The sequence below is a fragment of the Gobius niger genome (assembly GCF_951799975.1).
Source record: "Gobius niger genome assembly, chromosome: 23".
In the NCBI taxonomy this organism is placed as follows: Eukaryota; Metazoa; Chordata; class Actinopteri; order Gobiiformes; family Gobiidae; genus Gobius; species Gobius niger.
The window spans coordinates 1,296,627-1,324,181 of record NC_136874.1 but is presented as its reverse complement, the minus strand read 5'-3'; the positions used below and the strand labels follow the sequence as shown (position 1 = coordinate 1,324,181).

General features: G+C 50.4%; 2 protein-coding genes across 2 annotated transcripts in view; one reads left to right on the top strand and one right to left on the bottom strand.

Annotated features, from left to right (window-relative positions):
• The first annotated feature begins 876 nt into the window (after positions 1 to 876).
• gbx2 (gastrulation brain homeobox 2) lies at positions 877 to 7,350 on the top strand. The gene is made up of 2 exons (XM_079581582.1): positions 877 to 1,545; positions 6,852 to 7,350. The coding sequence occupies exons 1-2, from the start codon at positions 1,170 to 1,172 to the stop codon at positions 7,337 to 7,339; spliced, it is 864 nt and encodes a 287-aa protein (XP_079437708.1). The 5' UTR covers positions 877 to 1,169; the 3' UTR covers positions 7,340 to 7,350.
• Positions 7,351 to 15,159: 7,809 nt separating this feature from the next.
• Positions 15,160 to 27,555, bottom strand: part of LOC306981947 (arf-GAP with GTPase, ANK repeat and PH domain-containing protein 1-like) — a gene marked incomplete at its 5' end in the record, with an annotated part of 80,219 nt that continues 67,823 nt past the window's right edge. The window contains 2 exons of the mRNA XM_079581687.1: positions 15,160 to 15,394; positions 15,895 to 16,150. Coding sequence (XP_079437813.1) covers positions 15,164 to 15,394; positions 15,895 to 16,150 — 487 coding nt within the window. The 3' untranslated portion in view covers positions 15,160 to 15,163. The remainder of the gene's footprint in view (positions 15,395 to 15,894; positions 16,151 to 27,555) is intronic.

Here is a 27,555-nt window from a genome sequence, read left to right as displayed (position 1 = left end):
TGGTGGTTCAGGGGTTAAACGACCCCACGCGCCTGGACCAATCAGAGCGCAGTGCGTCGCGAGGCAAAGGGGGCGGGGCTGGGCAAAAAAAATCAACCGGAGCCGTAGGTTTAGCTCCATTACGCACCGGAGACGCGACGCGGAGAGAGGTCAGCGCGCAACGGGGACGCGGCAGGGACGGAGCAGACGCGTGCACGAGGGAGGCACGAGCAGCGCGAGGGACACACGGACTGCGCGAGGACACGGGACAGCGCGCGAGGACGAGACAGAAGAACGAGAGAAGAGAGAAAAAGAGGAAAGAAAAGGAGGATGGATTGGACTAAAGGCGAGGAGAAGTTCACATGAAAACTACGGACTGAACTGGGACTAAACAGAGATCAAGGCAAGACTTAATTGGTACAAGACCCGGGACCAAGTGGGACAAAGTGGGACCAAGTGGGACAAAGCTCCAAATCAAAACAGGAACGATTTTGAGCCAAGAATGATTTCGTGAAGCGCCCGGAAACGTCAGAACGCGCGCGGGTGAACGCAGCCTGACCGGGCGGACACTGGGGCGCTCTGGGACCTGACCCAAACCCGGACTAAAACCAGGACCTAATGGAGTCCGACTTGTGCCAAATCAACCCCAGCCGCTCCTGAAACGCTTCACCAAACAGATGCGCAGGAAGTCCGTGCGTGCGTAAAATCACGCTCCAAACTGGTTTATCCGCTGGAGCCTCGCGCTGTGGAGAACCGAGCCGAGCCGAGCCGACCCGACCCGAGCCGAGCCGAGCCGAGCCGACCCGACCCGAGCCGCGCCGAGCCGAGCCGAGCGGGACGAATCCACGGCCTAAAGAGTCAAAGTGAAGCGTGTCTGACTCGGTGCCAAGTCTTGAAAACTGGCCCAAACTCTGCGCTCGGATGCGGCGCGTTTGGGGAGACGCTGGTTTTGGAGTATTTTCCTCGCGCAGAACTCGTCACTTTTACTCGAACGAAATCATTTTGAAAACTAAAACATCTGAGTAAATCTTTATCTGAAATTCAATGATTTTTCTTGAAACTTTCTCCCCCTTTTCCCCTCACGTTTATGGCGTTTTCTCCGGAACTATCATAAGTCCTTTCCCGCTTCTGCTCCAGTAATCCCCTCAGCCTCCGTTACTTGTACTCGAGTACCCCCTCCGGCCGGGACCATGGCGATGCCGCGGCCCGTGTGCGCCTCCGCCTTCAGTATCGAATCCCTGATATCGAACACGAACCCGGGCCACGGCTCCGGCACGGCGCCGTTCGTCTACAGCTACCCCATGTTCGTGCCGTACCGCTCCGTGCTGCTGCCGCCGCCGCTGCCGCCGCCGCACGGCTACGGCATGACGCTCACCTCCGCCGTGTTCCCGCCGCCCGCCGGCCACGCGCACGGGGCCCACGAGACCGCCGCCACGACCGCGAGGAAGTTCGGGTTCGACAAGGGTCACGCGGGTCACGAGGGCGAGCTGGAGCCCAAGGGGTTAATGCCGATGGCGCAGAAGGAGACGTTCCACGAGGAGCAGGTGCTGATCCAGGGCGGCGCAGGTGAGCTTTTACGCACGAGGTTTACGCACGGGAGGAACGGGGTTTACGCACGGAAAAGCAAACACACATCTGCAGCAATTCGCGTTCTCATTCACCTCTGAACCCCCGCCTGAACCGAGCGCGTTTCCAACAGTTTTATCAGCTTTACCCAAATCTAAACGCTTCGTCAAATAAAAAAAACGCAACAAACAAAGTGGCAAAAAGGCGACAAAGATGTGCCGGAAAAGCAACAATAACACAATAAAAAAGCGACAAAAACACGTTTAAAAAGTGACAAAAAAATGACGCAAAAAGCAACAAAACATGGCGAAAAATACGAAAAAACAATAAGACAAAAAAGACGAAACGTGACATAAACGCGGCGACAACGTGACAAAAAACAGTTTTGTTTGCCACGTTTACGTCACTTTTTCATCCTCGTTTTCGTTTCTATTACGACACTTTTTTCCCCCCAAGAAGCTTCAGATTTGGGTAAAGTCGCACTGGGGAAAATGCGCGCGGTTCAGGGTAAAGTGTGTGAAAAGAAATATGACAAAACCCGAGCCTAAACCTGGGAGTAAAATGAGAAAATCCGGGAGAAACTAAAGCGTCAGTGAGCTGGTGTTTTGTTTCTGGGCCGTAAAAGGAAATGACAGTTTCTCTGGATGAAACAGCTGGAGTTTTACGCGCTGTGAAAACGAGACAAAAAAAACCCAAAATCTTCTGCCATTTTACTTTATTTAAAAACGCGGTGAATGATCCGCATGAGCCGCCGTAAAATAAATGTTATTACGTCATAAATAACACACATGACAAACCGGGACATTTACGCGCGCGAGAAAACATTAAACTGTGGCAAAATACGGAAATAAAACCTGACGTGAGTGACGTTTCATCCTCCTTTAGTGTCGTTTTGATTCCGCGCGTTTCGGCCTAATTCTGGCGCCGCGGCCTTTTTAGATTTGGACACAAAGCAAAGAAATAAAGGCTAAAAAAGACTAAAGTTCGGATAATGTTACAGCCACAGGTGTGATTTACAGCTTTAACCCACTGTCCTCGTGACGGAAGGCCCGGATGGAGAAATCAGAGTCTCTAATTAGGAGGAAAATGTTTCAGTTTTATCCCTAAATGTGGATAAACTCTGGACACATCCGGGAGGGTTTTGGAGACGCGCGGAAAAAGGACTGTTTTTACGCACGGATTTACACGGACATCAGTGTGTGTGTGTGTGCGTGTGTGTGCGTGTGTGTGTGTGTGCGTGTGCGTGTGTGCGTGTGCGCGTGTGCGTGTGAGGGAGAGGAGAGTTCAGCCTTTTCCCCATCATGACCCGCAGAGGCTTTGCAGCTTCACATTTCACCGGAACCTATTTTAGTATTTTGGAAACAAACTAAACATTTCTCCAGTTTTGTTTCAGGGCCAGTGTGACGCCTCATTTGAAAGCTAAGACCTACAAAACTCTAAATCTAAACGGATCTGTCTCCGCGCGTCGTCGCCACATTTATTTTCATTGCGCTTTTTTTTTGTCGCCGTTTCCTCCTCGTCTCATTTGTGTCGTTATTTTTGACGCCTTTTTTTATTCAGAGAAGCTTTTAGATTTGAGTAAAGCCAAACTGGAGAAAATGTGCTCGGTTCAGGCGCGGGTTAAAGCGGGTTAATCGTGCGTAAAAACGGGAGAGTAAAAGTGTGTGTCGCGGCGTCAGGCCTCCGCGCTTTACGAAACCGAACCGTAAACGTGTCTTTATTCCTCATTGATCCTGAATGTTTCAGGGCCGTTTACACGAACAGAACAAACTCGATTTCATTTATTTCCGGTTAAACGTTGGTCCTCGAGGCCGAACTCTCCGCAGACGCAGCCGGAGAAACGCGTCAAAGGCGCCGCGATCATGAGCCACATTTGCGCCGCGTTTATCCAAACCCCCCCCTTCCGAACCAGCCCCCAAATAACACACGCTCTTTATTTCTCTCCGCGGCCGTTTTTACCGCGGGATTACCATCGAAATAACGCGTCACTTCGGGTCAGTCTCCGCGTGATTATTGTTGTGAAACCTGAAGTGTCACGTGTTGCGGGGCCGCAGGTTCGCGCGTTTCCCGCCCCCTCTCAATGGAGATTTGTCCATTAAAGCTCCGTCCACTCCCCCGGGGGTCCTCTCCCCTCTCCTCCCCCGGGAACAGTCGCCTCTCGAGCGGCCTCACCGCCCTCTCCTCCCCCGGGGACCCGCTCTCCTCTCGCCGCTGGGCCGTGTCGCCGCGCGCGCCTCTCCGGTAACTCTCCATTAACGCTCGACTTTTACGCGCTGTCGATCAACGTCGGGTCGATTTAAAAGCGATCAGCGCCACTTAATCAATACTAATAAATACCTTTTCAGCCGCAAATGTCACGCGTAAAGAGCGCGCGGGCCTTCACGCGCGGCCGCGTCTCCAAAAGGAACTTGTCAATGTTTCAGCGCGAGACAATTTATGCCTTTACGGAATAATGAGACTTTAATGTGGCGCATTGGCGTCCGCGCTCACGCGACAGTCGATGATGTTTAGCCCCGGACACGCGCACACACACGCGCACGCACACACTTTCACGATCGAGATTAAACCAGATTTCTAACGCGAGGCCAGAAAACTGTGGTGAGTTATTTAAGCGGAGATTAGTTAAATAAAAAAGGTGAAAACCGGGACACGAGGAGGCAAAACGCGCCGGACTTTTGGACCAATTTAGGGAAAAGAAACGAGAAGAAACGAGAAGAAACGCGACAGTTCGTTAACAAAATAAATATCGAGGCTAAATTGTTGAATCCAGGCTCGATATTTACTTTATTTAAAACATTTCCAAATGTGAAAAAAACGCAGCGACAAAAAAGTCACAATTTTGCAGGTCTTAGCTTTCAAATAAGGCGTTACAATGTCGCGCTCCAGACCAGACGCTTTTAGATTTGGGTAAAGCTGAAGTGGAGAAAATAACGAGGTTAAAGGTAAAATAATTATTCTCAGCTAAACCGTTATTCCAGTTCTGTCCAGTTTAAAAACTGCGGCTCCAAACGAACTAAAAACGTCTAAAGAGAAATAAACGACGACTAAAGCGAGGCCTTAAACCTGTGAACAAACTCAGATGCCCTTCCCGTCCTGGTCCCGTAACGGTCCCATAACGGTCCCGTCCCGTGACAGTCCTGTAACAGTCCTGTAACGGTCCTGTGATCGTCCTGTGATCGTCCCGTCGTCCCAAAGGGAAAATCAAACCCAAGAAACTCATGAATATTAACGAGCAACAACAAGTCCCTCTGGAGCCGGACACGTCCCCCGAGACCGGGGCTAAAGCGGGGCCAAAGAGGGGCCAAACCGGGACTAAAACCAGGGCCAAACCGGGACTAAAACCAGGACCAAAACCAGGACTAAAACCAGGACTAAAACCAGGACAAAAACCGGGACTAAAACCACGACTAAAACACGACCAAAACCAGGACTAAAACCGGGACTAAAACACGACTAAAACCGGGACTAAAACCAGGACTAAATGTAAAGGTTGAGCAGCAGAAACAGTTCAAATGTAAAACTTTTTATTCCTAAATTCTATATTGTTATTGTGAAACCAGTGGATCCGAGTCGTTCTTTCACAGTAAATAATCTGCAGACTTACGGTTCTTTAAGGCCGCGTTAAAGGATCAGATTTGGACTTTTCTTCTTTAAGGGGAGACACTACAGGCAAAACTCAATTTGTTCAGTTTTCAGGTTTTGGGCCAGATTGGTCTCTGAACATACAAGCTTCACCCGCAAACAGAAAATATCCCTAATCTTCACAATAACATGTTTAAATATTGCTCTGATTCAATGTTCCCCCATAGACTTATATGGGAGAACACAATTTCAAGGGCCTTTTTCTCAAAACACATGTTTCTGTCATTGTAGCGACACTATGTCCACGTCAGTCGGACCTAAAGACTTCACATTTTCCAGCCTTGGACTGAACAAGATTTGGAAGATTTTTTATTATTTAATCCCTTAAGCTCCATTTATTGAGTTTTGAATGTCAAAAAATAAGGCGAAAATTAAATGTTTACAAATATTTCCACTAAAAAACAGCTTATTTTAAAACTAAACAAGAAATCCTAAATCCAACTCATTCATCAATAAAATGAAACCATAAATTTGAATGTAGCTTTGTCCATTATTCAGATTTCGTCGCCGAAAAGATGGAAATTTGGGGCATTTTTAGGAATATAACACCTTGTTCTTATGAAAAGATAAAATGACAGAAAACTTGCCATGTATTTTTCCTCACATTTATGCCAGTGATCGACGCAAAAGCTTCAAATTGAAATCTGTGAATATACATTGTTTCCCTTTTCACCTGCAGCGTCTCGCCTTAAGTGAATTAAAGACTCACACTCTGATCCTGATCCGCTCTTTCCTCATGAATCCTCCTCATCTCGGAAAACGCCGGTGACGAAGAACCCGGTCGACTCTTCATCGTGTCTGATGTGACGACATTAAACCAAACCAGCCTCGTTAAACCAAACCAGCCTCGTTAAACCAAACCAGTCTGCGACAAAACACAAGGAATTAAACTGAAAACAAATCTTCTCTTTAGATCCACGGACAGGATTAAAGTGACTCGTTTCCCCCGTTTAGCCCAATTTCTGCCCCAATATTTTTCTTATTTTAACCCAGTTTTTTCTCTATATTTTTTCCCATAATTCCCATTTTTTTCTAATTTGCCCAATTCTTTCAAAACATTTTTCAAACATCTTTCCTCATTTTTGCCATTTTATTTTAAATATTCTTTTCCATTTTTTTCCTCATTTTTCATCACTAATATTTTTCCTATTTTTACCACGTTTTATACAAATATTTCCCCCCCGTCCCTTGACACTGATGTTCCGCACATGATTGTTCTGTTTCCTGGTTCTAGACGACGGATATTTTAGTATCGGTATCGGGAAAAGTATCGGTATCGAAAACAGAGTATCGTTAAATAACTGGGATCAATCCAAATGTAAGACTCACAGAAATGTTTTCATCGAAGCTGGAGATCTCACAGTTAAAGGTGGCGTGGATCGGCAGCCTCCCTCCTGTCTCCTGCCCCGGGGCGGCTGTGGCTGACCCTCCTGTCTCCTGCCCCGGGGCGGCTGTGGCTGACCCTCCTGTCTCCTGCCCCGGGGCGGCTGTGGCTGACCCTCCTGTCTCCTGCCCCGGGGCGGCTGTGGCTGACCCTCCTGTCTCCTGCCCCGGGGCGGCTGTGGCTGACCCTCCCGTCTCCTGCCCCGGGGCGGCTGTGGCTGACCCTCCTGTCTCCTGCCCCGGGGCGGCTGTGGCTGACCCTCCTGTCTCCTCTTTTCCAGGCCGCGGTTTGTCCAAAGACCTGGACCTGGACGTGGATCCGCGCAGAGACGAGTCCTTCTCCCTGGACTCGGACCTGGACTACAGCTCCGACGAGAACCAGCCCCAGTCCGGCCCCAAAGACCGCAGCCCGGACCGCGACCCGGCCCGCGACCCGGGGCGCGGCGGGGGCGGGGCCAAGAACCGGCGGCGGCGCACGGCCTTCACGTCGGAGCAGCTGCTGGAGCTGGAGAAGGAGTTCCACTGTAAGAAGTACCTGTCCCTGACCGAGCGCTCGCAGATCGCCCACGCCCTCAAGCTCAGCGAGGTCCAGGTCAAGATCTGGTTCCAGAACCGCCGCGCCAAGTGGAAGCGGGTCAAGGCGGGCAACGCCAACAACAAGAGCGGGGAGCCCCAGAGGAACCCCAAGATCGTGGTGCCCATCCCCGTGCACGTCAGCCGCTTCGCCATCCGGAGCCAGCACCAGCAGATGGAGCAGACCCGGCCCTGATGCGGAGCCGCGGCCGGGGCCTCTCACCGGCCCTGGAACCACCGGACCGGGGACTCTCACCGGCCCTGGAACCACCGGACCGGGGACTCTCACCGGCCCTGGAACCACCGGACCGGGGACTCTCACCGGCCCTGGAACCACCGGACCGGGGACTCTCACCGGCCCTGGAACCACCGGACCGGGGCCTCTCACCGGCCCTGGAACCACCGGACCGGGGCCTCCCACCGGCCCTGGAACCACCGGACCGGGGCCTCTCACCGGCCCTGGAACCACCGGACCGGGGACTCTCACCGGCCCTGGAACCACCGGACCGGGGACTTTCACCGGCCCTGGAACCACCGGACCGGGGACTCTCACCGGCCCTGGAACCACCGGACCGGGGACTCTCACCGGCCCTGGAACCACCGGACCGGGGACTCTCACCGGCCCTGGAACCACCGGACCGGGGAGTTCCACGGGCCCTGAACTCAAACGCGACTGGACCGGGTTCTGTCCGGGCCCGGTGTCACAGGCCGAGCTCCTCCCGTCCAGATCAAACCCGGAGTTTTTATTCCACGAATCTGACTTTGATGTATTGAGGTGAAGTCCTGAGCTGTAACCATGGAAACGTCCCGTAAATGAAGACATTTGCAGGTTAAGGTTAAAGCAGCGCTAAGTAACGTGTTAACCTTAATAAACTCCCCGTCGTCCCTGTGGGGGCGACACACGTGTTAAAGGGATGGTCGGAGGGTCTGGTGTCTCTGGACAGAAAACCATGTTTGCAACTTCCCTGCCACCGGTCCGGAGAAAGCAATACACACTAATGGAATCAGGAAGAAGAAGCTAACAGGCTAACGGGCAAAGCTAACTGCGGCTAACGTCACTTAAACAGTATTTACAGCCAAGTTTCAGTGAAAATAAATATTTCATTTGTATAATCGGATGCACAGTAACCCTTTCCTGTCAGCGCAGTATTTACTCTACAAGACAATAATAAGTTAAAAAATCCTAACTTGCTACGACACCTGCAGTCGCGCTTATGGCCTCTAGGGGGAAGAGTTACTTAGTGCTGCTTTAAGTTTATTTTCTCCTCTCTCTTACGAAGAATGACCTTAGAAGTACAAATACTGCTGCTCAAATCTTACTCCAGTAAAAGTATTAAGTGAAAGTACCTCCCTGACGGAGCCTAATGTAGAAAGTGTTTATTTGCTCCGGGTTTGGCCACAGGGGGCGCTGTTCGGCCGGTGACACCGAGTCAAAAACGCAGAGACTTTTTCACCAAAAAATCCCCAGAAACGACTCGTTCAGATCTTTGAGACTTTACGTGAAACTGTGGGAATCGAACCCGCGACGCTGACACGTGTTCCCCGACACGTGTTCCCCGACACGTGTTCCCCGACACGTGTGGAGGGCGTCACGTGTTCCCCAACACGTGAGGACGGGACGAAGGACGTTTGGGTTAAAGTTTCGTGTCTGTGAATCTGTTTGTGTTTTTATTTATTTATAATAAAATGTGTGATTCCAACAAACGACACAAAATGGCGTCGGTCACATTTGTTCTTCACTTCGGTCGCCGCGACGACTCAGAGACGTCCAGATGTTTCTCTGTGACTCAGAGACGTCCAGATGTTTCTCTGTGACTCAGAGACGTCCAGATGTTTCTCTGTGACTCAGACGTCCAGATGTTTCTCGCGCCGTGACTCAGACGTCCAGATGTTTGTCGTGAACAAACGCAGACTTTGGTAAAAGAATCTGTGTCTTTATTGACGTCAACAGCGACTGTACAAACAAACGGACATTTATTCCACAGTGAAACTCATGAAGACAGACAGTGGGCGGAGCTTCAGACAGACAGTGGGCGGAGCTTCAAACACACCTGGCAGGTAAAGTGGGCGGGGCTCGGACAGGTAAAGTATCATACACTTTATTTACAAATACATGGAGTAAACTTAAACAGGAAGTACCGAGTTACGGCGAGAATTACGGCGAGAAGAGAATAATAATAGCATCATGCTAACGAGACCACAGAGGGCGGGGCTTAGAGTTCTCGATATGTAAGTGTTCAGGAAAAGCGTAGTGTTAGAAAAGAACATTTAACCCGAGTGCTTCAGTGAGACAAACATGGCACGTCACCAAACAAAAGAACAAAAGGCCAAAGACGAAATAAATTAAAGTCGGGTTAGAAACGATGATATTGCTTTAGAAGGTTTTCAAAGTAAAACAGGAAACGGGACGGACGCAGGGCGGGTTTCAGAGTAAAAGAGTTTGGAGCTTCGTCAGTCAGAACATTCACTTCCGACGCTTCGGCCGAGGCTTCGGTCTTTATTATAATCGATATTTCAGCGTTTTATTGCAGGACTTTTAAAGGTCGGACGCTGCGGCAGAAACACGGACTCAACTTTACACGGAGGATTCAAAACAGAATGTGGAAAACTGACCCAAACTGACCCAAACTGACCCAAACTGACCCAAACTGGCCCAAACTGACCCAAACTGGCCCAAACTGACCCAAACTGACCCAAACTGACCCAAACTGGCCCAAACTGGCCCAAACTGACCCAAACTGACCCAAACTGACCCAAACTGACCCAAACTGACCCAAACTGACCCAAACGTTCATTCAAAACGTTGAAGGTTTTCTTGTCGAATTGTGTCAAAACAAGACAAAAAAATCTATTTTTATAATATTTTTCCTGCCTTTAAAAAAATCCCCATTTTTAATACTTTTCCAAACTAAACATTAAAAAAACAAAAAATATTTTTTTTTGGTGTAATTTTCAATTTCTTTTTAAATTTTCAAAAAAAATAAATCTGACTTTTTCACACATTTTAAATACTTTTCCAAACTGTTGGAAATGTTTTCAAACTTAACCAAAAACTTCATTTAAAAATTTTTTTTTTTCCTAATTTTCCAAATATGTTTTTTTCTGAACAAAGGAAATGCCCATATTTGGGTTCCGTCCTACACGTGAAACCAAAGCCCTGTTGGAGCCACTTCCTGGATGAATCTGAGTTTCCCCGACAGCGTCTCCAACCTTCAGACTCCTCCTTTGTCCCGCGGCTAAAGATTTAAAGTCTTTACAGTCTTTAAAGTCTGTAAAGTCTGTAAAGTCTGTAAAGTTTTTAAAGACTTTACAGACTTTAAAGACTTTAAAGACTTTAAAGACTTTAAAGTCTTTACAGGCTTTAAAGTCTGTAAAGTCTGTAAAGTCTTCACAGCAGAGCCGCGTTTGCAAAGTTCAAACCTAAAACGAGGCTTTAGTAGAAAACGTTCCCTTCCGTCCTGGATAAATCGAGGCAAAAACGCAGAAATCTCAAGACAAAAACTCTTTTCCTCCGGTTCAGTCTCGGTTCTTTCAGATTTAAATTAGTCACATTCTTCTTCTTTCTGTGAGATTTCTGAGTTTTTCTCTTCGTCCCTGAGCGGGTTCTGTACAGTTCAAATATTTACAAAAGAAACAAAAACATCCCTCGAGTTTCCAACATTGGCCCAGCAACGTCCGAGTATTCACAACAATATTAAATTAAACTACACATGCGACACTTCCTTCTGTACACGCCCAGTCCCGACGCCGAGTCCCGACGCCGAGCTCCCATTGGCCGAGTCCCGACGCCGAGCTCCCATTGGCCGTCGGGCGATGACGGACGCTGCGCTCCCATTGGCCGATGGCGGACGCTGTGCTCCCATTGGCCGATGGCGGACGCTGCGCTCCCATTGGCCGACGGCGGACGCTGCGCTCCCATTGGCCGATGGCGGACGCTGCGCTCCCATTGGCCGATGGCGGACGCTGCGCTCCCATTGGCCGACGGGCGATGACGTCACAGGAAGTGGCCGTGAGCCATGAGGTACAAAAATCACGGTAAAAAGTCGTGTTTTCCCGCGTGTGGAGGAAGACTACGTTTCCCAGAGTCCTTTGCGTCCGTTCTGACATGATTAGTGTTTTTCACCGACTTTCCAAACGGTTCATTCGGATTTTAGTTTTTTTTAGTGTCAGAACCGAAAGTCGTGGTTTTAGTCCTGGTTTTAGTCCTGGTTTTAGTCCTGGTTTTAGTCCTGGTTTTAGTCGTGTTTTAGTCCTGGTTTTAGTCCTGGTTTTAGTCCTGGTTTTAGTCCTGGTTTTAGTCCTGGTTTTAGTCCTGGTTTTAGTCCTGGTTTTAGTCCTGGTTTTAGTCCTGGTTTTAGTCCCGGTTTTACTCCCGGTTTTACTCCCGGTTTTAGTCCCGGTTTTAGTCCCGGTTTTAGTCCCGGTTTTAGTCCCGGTTTTAGTCCCGGTTTTAGTCCCGGTTTTAGTCCTGGTTTTAGTCCTGGTTTTAGTCCTGGTTTTAGTCCTGGTTTTAGTCCTGGTTTTAGTCCCGGTTTTAGTCCCGGTTTTACTCCCGGTTTTACTCCCGGTTTTAGTCCCGGTTTTAGTCCCGGTTTTAGTCCCGGTTTTAGTCCCGGTTTTAGTCGTGTTTTAGTCCTGGTTTTAGTCCTGGTTTTAGTCCTGGTTTTAGTCCTGGTTTTAGTCCTGGTTTTAGTCCTGGTTTTAGTCCTGGTTTTAGTCCTGGTTTTAGTCCCGGTTTTAGTCCCGGTTTTAGTCCCGGTTTTAGTCCCGGTTTTAGTCCCGGTTTTAGTCCTGGTTTTAGTCCCGGTTTTAGTCCCGGTTTTAGTCCTGGTTTTAGTCCTGGTTTTAGTCCTGGTTTTAGTCCTGGTTTTAGTCCTGGTTTTAGTCCTGGTTTTAGTCCTGGTTTTAGTCCCGGTTTTAGTCCCGGTTTTAGTCCCGGTTTTAGTCCCGGTTTTAGTCCCGGTTTTAGTCCCGGTTTTACTCCCGGTTTTAGTCCCGGTTTTAGTCCCGGTTTTAGTCCCGGTTTTAGTCCCGGTTTTAGTCCCGGTTTTAGTCCCGGTTTTAGTCCCGGTTTTAGTCCTGGTTTTAGTCCTGGTTTTAGTCCTGGTTTTAGTCCTGGTTTTAGTCCTGGTTTTAGTCCTGGTTTTAGTCCTGGTTTTAGTCCTGGTTTTAGTCCTGGTTTTAGTCCTGGTTTTAGTCCTGGTTTTAGTCCTGGTTTTAGTCCTGGTTTTAGTCCCGGTTTTAGTCCCGGTTTTAGTCCCGGTTTTAGTCCCGGTTTTACTCCCGGTTTTAGTCCCGGTTTTAGTCCCGGTTTTAGTCCCGGTTTTAGTCCCGGTTTTAGTCCCGGTTTTAGTCCTGGTTTTAGTCCTGGTTTTACTCCTGGTTTTACTCCCGGTTTTAGTCCCGGTTTTAGTCCCGGTTTTAGTCCCGGTTTTAGTCCCGGTTTTAGTCCCGGTTTTAGTCCCGGTTTTAGTCCCGGTTTTAGTCCCGGTTTTAGTCCCGGTTTTAGTCCCGGTTTTAGTCCCGGTTTTAGTCCCGGTTTTAGTCCCGGTTTTAGTCCCGGTTTTAGTCCCGGTTTTAGTCCCTGGTTTTAGTCCTGGTTTTAGTCCCGGTTTTAGTCCCGGTTTTAGTCCCGGTTTTAGTCCCGGTTTTAGTCCCGGTTTTAGTCCCGGTTTTAGTCCCGGTTTTAGTCCCGGTTTTAGTCCCGGTTTTAGTCCTGGTTTTAGTCCTGGTTTTAGTCCTGGTTTTAGTCCCGGTTTTAGTCCCGGTTTTAGTCCCGGTTTTAGTCCCGGTTTTAGTCCCGGTTTTAGTCCCGGTTTTAGTCCCGGTTTTAGTCCTGGTTTTAGTCCTGGTTTTAGTCCTGGTTTTAGTCCTGGTTTTAGTCCCGGTTTTAGTCCTGGTTTTAGTCCTGGTTTTAGTCCCGGTTTTAGTCCCGGTTTTAGTCCCGGTTTTAGTCCCGGTTTTAGTCCTGGTTTTAGTCCTGGTTTTAGTCCTGGTTTTAGTCCCGGTTTTAGTCCCGGTTTTAGTCCTGGTTTTAGTCCCGGTTTTAGTCCCGGTTTTAGTCCCGGTTTTAGTCCTGGTTTTAGTCCTGGTTTTAGTCCTGGTTTTAGTCCCGGTTTTAGTCCTGGTTTTAGTCCTGGTTTTAGTCCTGGTTTTAGTCCCGGTTTTAGTCCTGGTTTTAGTCCTGGTTTTAGTCCTGGTTTTAGTCCTGGTTTTAGAGAGCTGGGCACCACTGCAGTACTTTAATAATACTGATACTAAAGTATTCGTCATATTGATCCATAAACAGATGAATAATGTTCATTTATTCCTTTTCATTTCTTTTGCATTTGTATCGTTTGTTTTTCCCTTAAAGCGGAGGCGTCATAGCACCAGTCTATATCACACTACAATGATGACAAACCTTCTGTTGGTCTGTAAATGCAGTAAATTAGAATAACTGCCTTGTATAAAATGTCTCTCTCAAAATGGCTGTAGTGAATGTCTTGAAATAGGCCTCTGTCTCTTTAAGAACCTCTGAGCCTTTAGACACGCCCCCTCCACACGCTGTCTGTGGCATCAGTGGGGAGGGGGTTCTGCTGAGGAGCAGTGGTTGGTTACTCGGCTGGTGACGAAAGCTCGGAGGCGTCTCCAGGAGGTGGGGGCGTTCCTAGGAGGACTCAGGCAAACCTATCCCTAAAATGGCCGCCATCAGAGTTTTTACAGATTACTCAGAAACACGTGAATGTGCCAAGGCAACACTTCAGTAAAAGATTTTATTTTTCCGTCCGAGATGGTTTAAGTATCAGACTAGTTTAGTTTACCAGTTTAAGAATCAGACTAGTTTAGTTTACCAGTTTAAGTATCAGACTAGTTTAGTTTACCAGTTTAAGAATCAGACTAGTTTAGTTTACCAGTTTAAGTATCAGACTAGTTTAGTTTACCGGTTTAAGTATCAGACTAGTTTAGTTTACCAGTTTAAGTATCAGACTAGTTTAGTTTACCAGTTTAAGAATCAGACTAGTTTAGTTTACCGGTTTAAGTATCAGACTAGTTTAGTTTACCAGTTTAAGTATCAGACTAGTTTAGTTTACCAGTTTAAGAATCAGACTAGTTTAGTTTACCAGTTTAAGTATCAGACTAGTTTAGTTTACCGGTTTAAGTATCAGACTAGTTTAGTTTACCGGTTTAAGTATCAGACTAGTTTAGTTTACCAGTTTAAGTATCAGACTAGTTTAGTTTACCAGTTTAAGTATCAGACTAGTTTAGTTTACCAGTTTAAGAATCAGACTAGTTTAGTTTACCGGTTTAAGTATCAGACTAGTTTAGTTTACCGGTTTAAGTATCAGACTAGTTTAGTTTACCAGTTTAAGTATCAGACTAGTTTAGTTTACCAGTTTAAGTATCAGACTAGTTTAGTTTACCAGTTTAAGAATCAGACTAGTTTAGTTTACCGGTTTAAGTATCAGACTAGTTTAGTTTACCAGTTTAAGTATCAGACTAGTTTAGTTTACCAGTTTAAGTATCAGACTAGTTTAGTTTACCAGTTTAAGTATCAGACTAGTTTAGTTTACCAGTTTAAGTATCAGACTAGTTTAGTTTACCAGTTTAAGAATCAGACTAGTTTAGTTTACCAGTTTAAGAATCAGACTAGTTTAGTTTACCGGTTTAAGTATCAGACTAGTTTAGTTTACCGGTTACCGGTGCCCAGCTCTGTCGTCTCCTGTGAGCGGGAGCTCGATGTTTAAATGGCGGCTTGTTTATTCTCCGTAAACTCGTGGTCAGAGGTCAGAGGTCAGAGGTCAGAGGTCAGAGGTCAGAGGTCACGTGGTCGTGAACTCCTCGGTCACGTCTGTAGTTTCAGAATCACTTCCTCTCCAGAGCGTCGCCGCTGCCGCCTCCTCCCGCCGCTCAGCTCCGCCTCCTCTCGCCGCTAAGCTCCGCCTCCTCCCGCCGCTCAGCTCCGCCTCCTCCCGCAGCTAAGCTCCGCCTCCTCACAGCAGCTAAGCTCCGCCTCCGCTCGCCGCTAAGCTCCGCCTCCTCACAGCAGCGAGGCGGAGCCGGCGCTGCTGCAGCTGTTGTTTCGGTTCATGTTGCGGCGCGACAGGTTGGGCGTGGCGGCGAGCGGGGCTAACGAGGTGGCGAGCGGGAGGCGGTCCTCGGGGCAGCCATATTGGACCAGGACGTCTCCACATTCCTGGCTCTGGGCCTGGCGGGCGTAGGCAAGGGCGCTGTGACCCAACGCGTCCCGGGCGCCAACGTCCACGCCGTACTGCGAACACGGAGACACGGTTAGAGGCGGGACCGGCCACAGGTCAGAGGTCAAAGAGCCGGGCCAGGCTGACCCGGGTCACACTGAGTCCCGGGTCACACTGAGTCCAGGACCAGGCTGACCCGGGTCAGTGAGAGCCGGGCCAGGCTGACCCGGGTCACACTGAGTCCTGGGTCACACTGACCCGGGTCAGCCTGGTCCTGGACTCAGTGTGACCCGGGTCGGCCTGGCCCGGCTCTCACTGACCCGGGTCACACTGACCCGGGTCAGCCTGGTCCTGGACTCAGTGTGACCCGGGACTCAGTATGACCCGGGTCAGCCTGGTCCTGGACTCAGTGTGACCCGGGACTCAGTATGACCCGGGTCAGCCTGGTCCTGGACTCAGTGACCCGGGACTCTGTGTGACCCGGGTCAGCCTGGCCCGGCTCTCACTGACCCGGGTCAGCCTGGTCCTGGACTCAGTGACCCGGGTAAGCCTGGCCCGGCCCTCCTGCACTCACCCAGATGAGCAGCTGCGTGATGACCACGTTGCCCCTGCTGGCCGACAGGTGCAGGGCGGTCCGGGGGTCGCTCTCGCTGTAGGTGTGGTTGACCTGAGCCCTGGAGCCGTGGGCCAAGAGCAGGACCACGGACGGCAGGTCCTCGTCCGCCACGGCCCGGAGCAGAGACTGCCCCAGGGGCAGGTCCGACTGCGGCAGCGGCGCCACCAACAGGCGCTGCTCGTACTTAGCCCGGATCCAGCGCTCGCGCTCCTCCCTGGAAACAAGAGGAAACACGGCCGATATTAAAGGAGGAGGAGCCAACACGGCCAAGGAGGAGGAGCCAACACGGCCGTTATTAAAGGAGGAGGAGCCAACACGCTGTTATTAAAGGAGGAGGAGCCAACACGGCCGTTATTAAAGGAGGAGGAGCCAACACGCTGTTATTAAAGGAGGAGGAGCCAACACGCTGTTATTAAAGGAGGAGGAGCCAACGCGGCCGTTATTAAAGGAGGAGGAGCCAACACGGCCGTTATTAAAGGAGGAGGAGCCAACACGCTGTTATTAAAGGAGGAGGAGCCAACACGGCCGTTATTAAAGGAGGAGGAGCCAACACGCTGTTATTAAAGGAGGAGGAGCCAACACGCTGTTATTAAAGGAGGAGGAGCCAACACGGCCGTTATTAAAGGAGGAGGAGCCAACACGCTGTTATTAAAGGAGGAGGAGCCAACACGGCCGCTATTAAAGGAGGAGGAGCCAACACGGCCGTTATTAAAGGAGGAGGAGCCAACACGCTGTTATTAAAGGAGGAGGAGCCAACACGGCCGTTATTAAAGGAGGAGGAGCCAACACGCCGTTATTAAAGGAGGAGGAGCCAACACGCTGTTATTAAAGGAGGAGGAGCCAACACGCTGTTATTAAAGGAGGAGGAGCCAACACGCTGTTATTAAAGGAGGAGGAGCCAACACGCTGTTATTAAAGGAGGAGGAGCCAACACGGCCGTTATTAAAGGAGGAGGAGCCAACACGGCCGTTATTAAAGGAGGAGGAGCCAACACGCTGTTATTAAAGGAGGAGGAGCCAACACGGCCGTTATTAAAGGAGGAGGAGCCAACACGCTGTTATTAAAGGAGGAGGAGCCAACACGCTGTTATTAAAGGAGGAGGAGCCAACACGCTGTTATTAAAGGAGGAGGAGCCAACACGCTGTTATTAAAGGAGGAGGAGCCAACACGGCCGTTATTAAAGGAGGAGGAGCCAACACGCCGTTATTAAAGGAGGAGGAGCCAACACGGCCGTTATTAAAGGAGGAGGAGCCAACACGCTGTTATTAAAGGAGGAGGAGCCAACACGGCCGTTATTAAAGGAGGAGGAGCCAACACGGCCGTTATTAAAGGAGGAGGAGCCAACACGCTGTTATTAAAGGAGGAGGAGCCAACACGCTGTTATTAAAGGAGGAGGAGCCAACACGCCGGTTATTAAAGGAGGAGGAGCCAACACGCTGGTTATTAAAGGAGGAGGAGCCAACACGCTGGTTATTAAAGGAGGAGGAGCCAACACGGCCGTTATTAAAGGAGGAGGAGCCAACACGCTGTTATTAAAGGAGGAGGAGCCAACACGCCGGTTATTAAAGGAGGAGGAGCCAACACGCCGGTTATTAAAGGAGGAGGAGCCAACACGCTGTTATTAAAGGAGGAGGAGCCAACACGCTGTTATTAAAGGAGGAGGAGCCAACACGGGCGTTATTAAAGGAGGAGGAGCCAACACGCTGTTATTAAAGGAGGAGGAGCCAACACGCTGTTATTAAAGGAGGAGGAGCCAACACGCTGGTTATTAAAGGAGGAGGAGCCAACACGCTGTTATTAAAGGAGGAGGAGCCAACACGCTGTTATTAAAGGAGGAGGAGCCAACACGCTGTTATTAAAGGAGGAGGAGCCAACACGCTGGTTATTAAAGGAGGAGGAGCCAACACGGGCGTTATTAAAGGAGGAGGAGCCAACACGGCCGTTATTAAAGGAGGAGGAGCCAACACGGCCGTTATTAAAGGAGGAGGAGCCAACACGGGCGTTATTAAAGGAGGAGGAGCCAACACGCTGTTATTAAAGGAGGAGGAGCCAACACGGCCGTTATTAAAGGAGGAGGAGCCAACACGCTGTTATTAAAGGAGGAGGAGCCAACACGCTGTTATTAAAGGAGGAGGAGCCAACACGGCCGTTATTAAAGGAGGAGGAGCCAACACGGCCGTTATTAAAGGAGGAGGAGCCAACACGGCTGTTATTAAAGGAGGAGGAGCCAACACGCTGTTATTAAAGGAGGAGGAGCCAACACGGCCGTTATTAAAGGAGGAGGAGCCAACACGCTGTTATTAAAGGAGGAGGAGCCAACACGCTGTTATTAAAGGAGGAGGAGCCAACACGCTGGTTATTAAAGGAGGAGGAGCCAACACGCTGTTATTAAAGGAGGAGGAGCCAACACGGCCGTTATTAAAGGAGGAGGAGCCAACACGCTGGTTATTAAAGGAGGAGGAGCCAACACGGCCGTTATTAAAGGAGGAGGAGCCAACACGCTGGTTATTAAAGGAGGAGGAGCCAACACGGCCGTTATTAAAGGAGGAGGAGCCAACACGCTGTTATTAAAGGAGGAGGAGCCAACACGGCCGTTATTAAAGGAGGAGGAGCCAACATGCCGGTTATTAAAGGAGGAGGAGCCAACACGGCCGTTATTAAAGGAGGAGGAGCCAACACGCTGTTATTAAAGGAGGAGGAGCCAACACGCTGTTATTAAAGGAGGAGGAGCCAACACGCTGTTATTAAAGGAGGAGGAGCCAACACGCTGTTATTAAAGGAGGAGGAGCCAACACGCTGTTATTAAAGGAGGAGGAGCCAACACGGCCGTCATTAAAGGAGGAGGAGCCAACACGGCCGTTATTAAAGGAGGAGGAGCCAACACGGCCGTTATTAAAGGAGGAGGAGCCAACACGGCCGTTATTAAAGGAGGAGGAGCCAACACGCCGTTATTAAAGGAGGAGGAGCCAACACGCTGGTTATTAAAGGAGGAGGAGCCAACACGGCCGTTATTAAAGGAGGAGGAGCCAACACGCTGTTATTAAAGGAGGAGGAGCCAACACGCTGTTATTAAAGGAGGAGGAGCCAACACGGCCGTTATTAAAGGAGGAGGAGCCAACACGGCCGTTATTAAAGGAGGAGGAGCCAACACGCTGTTATTAAAGGAGGAGGAGCCAACACGCTGTTATTAAAGGAGGAGGAGCCAACACGGTCGTTATTAAAGGAGGAGGAGCCAACACGCTGTTATTAAAGGAGGAGGAGCCAACACGGTCGTTATTAAAGGAGGAGGAGCCAACACGCTGTTATTAAAGGAGGAGGAGCCAACACGCTGTTATTAAAGGAGGAGGAGCCAACACGCCGTTATTAAAGGAGGAGGAGCCAACACGCTGTTATTAAAGGAGGAGGAGCCAACACGGTCGTTATTAAAGGAGGAGGAGCCAACACGCCGTTATTAAAGGAGGAGGAGCCAACACGGTCGTTATTAAAGGAGGAGGAGCCAACACGCTGTTATTAAAGGAGGAGGAGCCAACACGCTGTTATTAAAGGAGGAGGAGCCAACACGGTCGTTATTAAAGGAGGAGGAGCCAACACGGTCGTTATTAAAGGAGGAGGAGCCAACACGCCGTTATTAAAGGAGGAGGAGCCAACACGGTCGTTATTAAAGGAGGAGGAGCCAACACGGTCGTTATTAAAGGAGGAGGAGCCAACACGCTGTTATTAAAGGAGGAGGAGCCAACACGGTCGTTATTAAAGGAGGAGGAGCCAACACGGTCGTTATTAAAGGAGGAGGAGCCAACACGCTGTTATTAAAGGAGGAGGAGCCAACACGGTCGTTATTAAAGGAGGAGGAGCCAACACGCTGTTATTAAAGGAGGAGGAGCCAACACGGTCGTTATTAAAGGAGGAGGAGCCAACACGCCGTTATTAAAGGAGGAGGAGCCAACACGCTGTTATTAAAGGAGGAGGAGCCAACACGGTCGTTATTAAAGGAGGAGGAGCCAACACGCTGTTATTAAAGGAGGAGGAGCCAACACGGTCGTTATTAAAGGAGGAGGAGCCAACACGCCGTTATTAAAGGAGGAGGAGCCAACACGCTGTTATTAAAGGAGGAGGAGCCAACACGCTGTTATTAAAGGAGGAGGAGCCAACACGCTGTTATTAAAGGAGGAGGAGCCAACACGCTGTTATTAAAGGAGGAGGAGCCAACACGCTGTTATTAAAGGAGGAGGAGCCAACACGGCTGTTATTAAAGGAGGAGGAGCCAACACGGCTGTTATTAAAGGAGGAGGAGCCAACACGCTGTTATTAAAGGAGGAGGAGCCAACACGCTGTTATTAAAGGAGGAGGAGCCAACACGGCCGTTATTAAAGGAGGAGGAGCCAACACGCTGTTATTAAAGGAGGAGGAGCCAACACGGCCGTTATTAAAGGAGGAGGAGCCAACACGCTGTTATTAAAGGAGGAGGAGCCAACACGGCCGTTATTAAAGGAGGAGGAGCCAACACGCTGTTATTAAAGGAGGAGGAGCCAACACGGCCGTTATTAAAGGAGGAGGAGCCAACACGGCCGTTATTAAAGGAGGAGGAGCCAACACGCCGTTATTAAAGGAGGAGGAGCCAACACGGCCGTTATTAAAGGAGGAGGAGCCAACACGGCCGTTATTAAAGGAGGAGGAGCCAACACGCCGTTATTAAAGGAGGAGGAGCCAACACGGCCGTTATTAAAGGAGGAGGAGCCAACACGCTGTTATTAAAGGAGGAGGAGCCAACACGCCGTTATTAAAGGAGGAGGAGCCAACACGCTGTTATTAAAGGAGGAGGAGCCAACACGCTGTTATTAAAGGAGGAGGAGCCAACACGGTCGTTATTAAAGGAGGAGGAGCCAACACGCTGGTTATTAAAGGAGGAGGAGCCAACACGGTCGTTATTAAAGGAGGAGGAGCCAACACGCCGTTATTAAAGGAGGAGGAGCCAACACGCTGTTATTAAAGGAGGAGGAGCCAACACGCTGTTATTAAAGGAGGAGGAGCCAACACGCTGTTATTAAAGGAGGAGGAGCCAACACGCTGTTATTAAAGGAGGAGGAGCCAACACGCTGTTATTAAAGGAGGAGGAGCCAACACGGCTGTTATTAAAGGAGGAGGAGCCAACACGGCTGTTATTAAAGGAGGAGGAGCCAACACGCTGTTATTAAAGGAGGAGGAGCCAACACGCTGTTATTAAAGGAGGAGGAGCCAACACGGCCGTTATTAAAGGAGGAGGAGCCAACACGCTGTTATTAAAGGAGGAGGAGCCAACACGGCCGTTATTAAAGGAGGAGGAGCCAACACGCTGTTATTAAAGGAGGAGGAGCCAACACGGCCGTTATTAAAGGAGGAGGAGCCAACACGCTGTTATTAAAGGAGGAGGAGCCAACACGGCCGTTATTAAAGGAGGAGGAGCCAACACGGCCGTTATTAAAGGAGGAGGAGCCAACACGCCGTTATTAAAGGAGGAGGAGCCAACACGGCCGTTATTAAAGGAGGAGGAGCCAACACGGCCGTTATTAAAGGAGGAGGAGCCAACACGCCGTTATTAAAGGAGGAGGAGCCAACACGGCCGTTATTAAAGGAGGAGGAGCCAACACGCTGTTATTAAAGGAGGAGGAGCCAACACGCCGTTATTAAAGGAGGAGGAGCCAACACGCTGGTTATTAAAGGAGGAGGAGCCAACACGCCGTTATTAAAGGAGGAGGAGCCAACACGCCGTTATTAAAGGAGGAGGAGCCAACACGCTGTTATTAAAGGAGGAGGAGCCAACACGCCGGTTATTAAAGGAGGAGGAGCCAACACGCTGTTATTAAAGGAGGAGGAGCCAACACGCCGGTTATTAAAGGAGGAGGAGCCAACACGGCCGTTATTAAAGGAGGAGGAGCCAACACGGCCGTTATTAAAGGAGGAGGAGCCAACATGCCGGTTATTAAAGGAGGAGGAGCCAACACGGCCGTTATTAAAGGAGGAGGAGCCAACACGCTGTTATTAAAGGAGGAGGAGCCAACACGCTGTTATTAAAGGAGGAGGAGCCAACACGCTGTTATTAAAGGAGGAGGAGCCAACACGCTGTTATTAAAGGAGGAGGAGCCAACACGCTGTTATTAAAGGAGGAGGAGCCAACACGGCCGTTATTAAAGGAGGAGGAGCCAACACGGCCGTTATTAAAGGAGGAGGAGCCAACACGGCCGTTATTAAAGGAGGAGGAGCCAACACGGCCGTTATTAAAGGAGGAGGAGCCAACACGCCGTTATTAAAGGAGGAGGAGCCAACACGCTGGTTATTAAAGGAGGAGGAGCCAACACGGCCGTTATTAAAGGAGGAGGAGCCAACACGGCCGTTATTAAAGGAGGAGGAGCCAACACGGCCGTTATTAAAGGAGGAGGAGCCAACACGCTGGTTATTAAAGGAGGAGGAGCCAACACGCTGTTATTAAAGGAGGAGGAGCCAACACGGCCGTTATTAAAGGAGGAGGAGCCAACACGGCCGTTATTAAAGGAGGAGGAGCCAACACGCTGTTATTAAAGGAGGAGGAGCCAACACGCTGTTATTAAAGGAGGAGGAGCCAACACGGTCGTTATTAAAGGAGGAGGAGCCAACACGCTGTTATTAAAGGAGGAGGAGCCAACACGGTCGTTATTAAAGGAGGAGGAGCCAACACGCTGTTATTAAAGGAGGAGGAGCCAACACGCTGTTATTAAAGGAGGAGGAGCCAACACGCCGTTATTAAAGGAGGAGGAGCCAACACGCTGTTATTAAAGGAGGAGGAGCCAACACGGTCGTTATTAAAGGAGGAGGAGCCAACACGCCGTTATTAAAGGAGGAGGAGCCAACACGGTCGTTATTAAAGGAGGAGGAGCCAACACGGTCGTTATTAAAGGAGGAGGAGCCAACACGGTCGTTATTAAAGGAGGAGGAGCCAACACGCTGTTATTAAAGGAGGAGGAGCCAACACGGTCGTTATTAAAGGAGGAGGAGCCAACACGGTCGTTATTAAAGGAGGAGGAGCCAACACGGTCGTTATTAAAGGAGGAGGAGCCAACACGCTGTTATTAAAGGAGGAGGAGCCAACACGGTCGTTATTAAAGGAGGAGGAGCCAACACGCTGTTATTAAAGGAGGAGGAGCCAACACGGTCGTTATTAAAGGAGGAGGAGCCAACACGCCGTTATTAAAGGAGGAGGAGCCAACACGCTGTTATTAAAGGAGGAGGAGCCAACACGGTCGTTATTAAAGGAGGAGGAGCCAACACGCTGTTATTAAAGGAGGAGGAGCCAACACGGTCGTTATTAAAGGAGGAGGAGCCAACACGCCGTTATTAAAGGAGGAGGAGCCAACACGCTGTTATTAAAGGAGGAGGAGCCAACACGCTGTTATTAAAGGAGGAGGAGCCAACACGCTGTTATTAAAGGAGGAGGAGCCAACACGCTGTTATTAAAGGAGGAGGAGCCAACACGCTGTTATTAAAGGAGGAGGAGCCAACACGGCTGTTATTAAAGGAGGAGGAGCCAACACGGCTGTTATTAAAGGAGGAGGAGCCAACACGCTGTTATTAAAGGAGGAGGAGCCAACACGCTGTTATTAAAGGAGGAGGAGCCAACACGGCCGTTATTAAAGGAGGAGGAGCCAACACGCTGTTATTAAAGGAGGAGGAGCCAACACGGCCGTTATTAAAGGAGGAGGAGCCAACACGCTGTTATTAAAGGAGGAGGAGCCAACACGGCCGTTATTAAAGGAGGAGGAGCCAACACGCTGTTATTAAAGGAGGAGGAGCCAACACGCTGTTATTAAAGGAGGAGGAGCCAACATGCCTGTTATTAAAGGAGGAGGAGCCAACATGCCGGTTATTAAAGGAGGAGGAGCCAACACGGCCGTTATTAAAGGAGGAGGAGCCAACACGCTGTTATTAAAGGAGGAGGAGCCAACACGCCGTTATTAAAGGAGGAGGAGCCAACACGCTGTTATTAAAGGAGGAGGAGCCAACACGCCGTTATTAAAGGAGGAGGAGCCAACACGCTGTTATTAAAGGAGGAGGAGCCAACACGCCGTTATTAAAGGAGGAGGAGCCAACACGCCGGTTATTAAAGGAGGAGGAGCCAACACGGCCGTTATTAAAGGAGGAGGAGCCAACACGCTGTTATTAAAGGAGGAGGAGCCAACACGGGCGTTATTAAAGGAGGAGGAGCCAACACGCTGTTATTAAAGGAGGAGGAGCCAACACGCTGTTATTAAAGGAGGAGGAGCCAACACGCCGTTATTAAAGGAGGAGGAGCCAACACGCTGTTATTAAAGGAGGAGGAGCCAACACGCCGTTATTAAAGGAGGAGGAGCCAACACGCCGGTTATTAAAGGAGGAGGAGCCAACACGGCCGTTATTAAAGGAGGAGGAGCCAACACGCTGTTATTAAAGGAGGAGGAGCCAACACGGGCGTTATTAAAGGAGGAGGAGCCAACACGCAGTTATTAAAGGAGGAGGAGCCAACACGGGCGTTATTAAAGGAGGAGGAGCCAACACGGCCGTTATTAAAGGAGGAGGAGCCTGAGGAGCCTGAGGAGGAGCCTGAGGAGGAGCCTGAGGAGGAGCCTGAGGAGGAGCCTGAGGAGGAGCCTGAGGAGCCTGAGGAGGAGCCTGAGGTTGAGCCTGAGGAGGAGCCTGAGGAGCCTGAGGAGGAGCCTGAGGAGGAGCCTGAGGAGGAGCCTGAGGAGGAGCCTGAGGAGCCTGAGGAGGAGCCTGAGGAGCCTCTGGACTCGGTGACAGTTTTTGTTTCTTGTGGATAAATCCAGATGAACCAGGATAAAGCGAGTCCTTAAACGCCGCTCCTTGACCTGGTTTTTCCCTCGCTCTGAGACTAACGAGTTGTGATGCTAACGAGTTGTGATGCTAACGAGTTGTGATGCTAACGAGGCCGAGGCAGATCACGGCGCTAATTAACCAAAAACATGCTGCAGCTTCGCCTCGGATTAAAAATGATTTGTTTCTAAACGTTCTCCTGGAATCACCGGAGTCGAATCCTTTTCCTGCAGAGACGCTTTTCTTAATGTGTTTAACGAGAGCGGGATTAGTCACTCACGCTAACGAGGCTAACGAGGCTAACGCGGCTAACCGAGCTAATGAGGCTAACCGGCTGCGATGGCCTCGTCCCGGCGGGAGGGAATGGCTCTAATTAACTCGAGCGGCCCCGGACTCGGGCCCCGGACCCGTGTAAGTCAAAGTGCTGGAGTCTTTAGTGTGTGAGTGAGAGTGTTGTCGGGGGGATTCCGTGCGCGCGTGGGAGCCGTCTAACCCCTGGTCTAACCCCTGTGCCACCGTGTGATGGATCTGCAGTGAGATGTGCCAGGGCGGCTCAGACACTCGTTACACTGGGCTGGAGTTAATTACAGCAATTATCCTCGGAGGCGCTCGAGCCTTCAGCGCTCGTTAGCCTCAACACGCCAGCAACACGCCAGCAACACGCCAGCAACACGCCAGCAACACGCCAGTTTACACAGACATAACGGACCTCTGGTATTACAGGAGATCCTGAACGGAGGGTCTTTAATCAGAGCCATTACACCAGGTTCATCCTCACCCCCCGGGTTCATCCTCACCCCCCGGGTTCATCCTCACCCCCCGGGTTCATCCTCACCCCCCGGGTCCATCCTCACCCCCCGGGTTCATCCTCACCCCCCGGGTTCACCCTCACCCCCCGGGTTCACCCTCACCCCCCGGGTTCACCCTCACCCCCCGGGTTCACCCTCACCCCCCGGGTTCACCCTCACCCCCCGGGTCCATCCTCACCCCCCGGGTTCACCCTCACCCCCCGGGTTCATCCTCACCCCCCGGGTTCATCCTCACCCCCCGGGTCCATCCTCACCCCCCGGGTTCATCCTCACCCCCCGGGTTCATCCTCACCCCCCGGGTCCATCCTCACCCCCCGGGTTCATCCTCACCCCCCGGGTTCACCCTCACCCCCCGGGTTCATCCTCACCCCCCGGGTTCACCCTCACCCCCCGGGTTCACCCTCACCCCCCGGGTTCACCCTCACCCCCCGGGTTCACCCTCACCCCCCGGGTCCATCCTCACCCCCCGGGTCCATCCTCACCCCCCGGGTCCACCCTCACCCCCCGGGTTCACCCTCACCCCCCGGGTTCACCCTCACCCCCCGGGTTCACCCTCACCCCCCGGGTTCACCCTCACCCCCCGGGTTCACCCTCACCCCCCGGGTTCACCCTCACCCCCCGGGTTCACCCTCACCCCCCGGGTTCACCCTCACCCAGCACTTCTGTGTTGGGTTTTCATCACGAAGGCGGGGTTAAAGGGTAAAAGTGTCTCTCAGGGGCCCGTCAGGAGCACTTTTGTAAAAATAATAAATATTTTATATATTTTATATATATATATATATATATATATATATATATATAAATATATATATATATATATATTTACATATTTACATCAGGTACATGAGTCATGTGATCATTACACGCGTGTACCAGTGTGGCCCGAACACGGATCCCGTGTTTCCACATGTGAGGGATGTGAGACTCCGTTTCCCACAATGCCCCTGTGTGACAGTGACGGATGCTGTTAGCTCCGGTGAGTCTGCTTCCCTTCATTAAAGCCTCATTAGGGACCGACGAGGCTAACGAGGACTCGACCGGGACTAACGAGGTCTAACGAGGTCTAGACCCGCTTCAGTCTGCGCTAATTACCCCGAGAGGAATCAATTACAGACCGACGGGACTGAAGCGGGAATGAAGAGGGACTGAAGAGGGACTAAAGAGGGACTAAACCAGGACTAAACCAGGACTAAAGAGGGACTGAAGAGGGACTGAAGAGGGACTGAAGCGGGACTAAAGAGGGACTGAAGAGGGACTAAAGAGGGACTGAAGAGGGACTAAAGAGGGACTAAAGAGGGACTAAAGAGGGACTAAAGAGGGACTGAAGAGGGACTAAACCAGGGCTAAAGAGGGACTAAAGCGGGACTGAAGAGGGACTAAAGAGGGACTAAAGAGGGACTAAAGAGGGACTAAAGAGGGACTAAAGAGGGACTAAAGAGGGACTAAAGCGGGACTAAAGAGGGACTGAAGAGGGACTGAAGAGGGACTAAAGAGGGACTGAAGAGGGACTGAAGAGGGACTAAAGAGGGACTAAAGAGGGACTAAAGAGGGACTGAAGAGGGACTAAAGAGGGACTAAAGAGGGACTAAAGAGGGACTAAAGAGGGACTAAAGAGGGACTGAAGAGGGACTGAAGAGGGACTAAAGAGGGACTGAAGAGGGACTGAAGAGGGACTAAAGAGGGACTAAAGAGGGACTAAAGAGGGACTGAAGAGGGACTAAAGAGGGACTAAAGAGGGACTAAAGAGGGACTAAAGAGGGACTAAACCAGGACTAAACCAGGACTAAAGAGGGACTGAAGAGGGACTGAAGAGGGACTGAAGCGGGACTGAAGAGGGACTAAAGAGGGACTGAAGAGGGACTAAAGAGGGACTAAAGAGGGACTAAAGAGGGACTAAAGCGGGACTAAAGAGGGGCTAAAGAGGGACTGAAGAGGGACTAAAGAGGGACTAAAGAGGGACTAAAGAGGGACTAAAGCGGGACTGAAGGGGGGC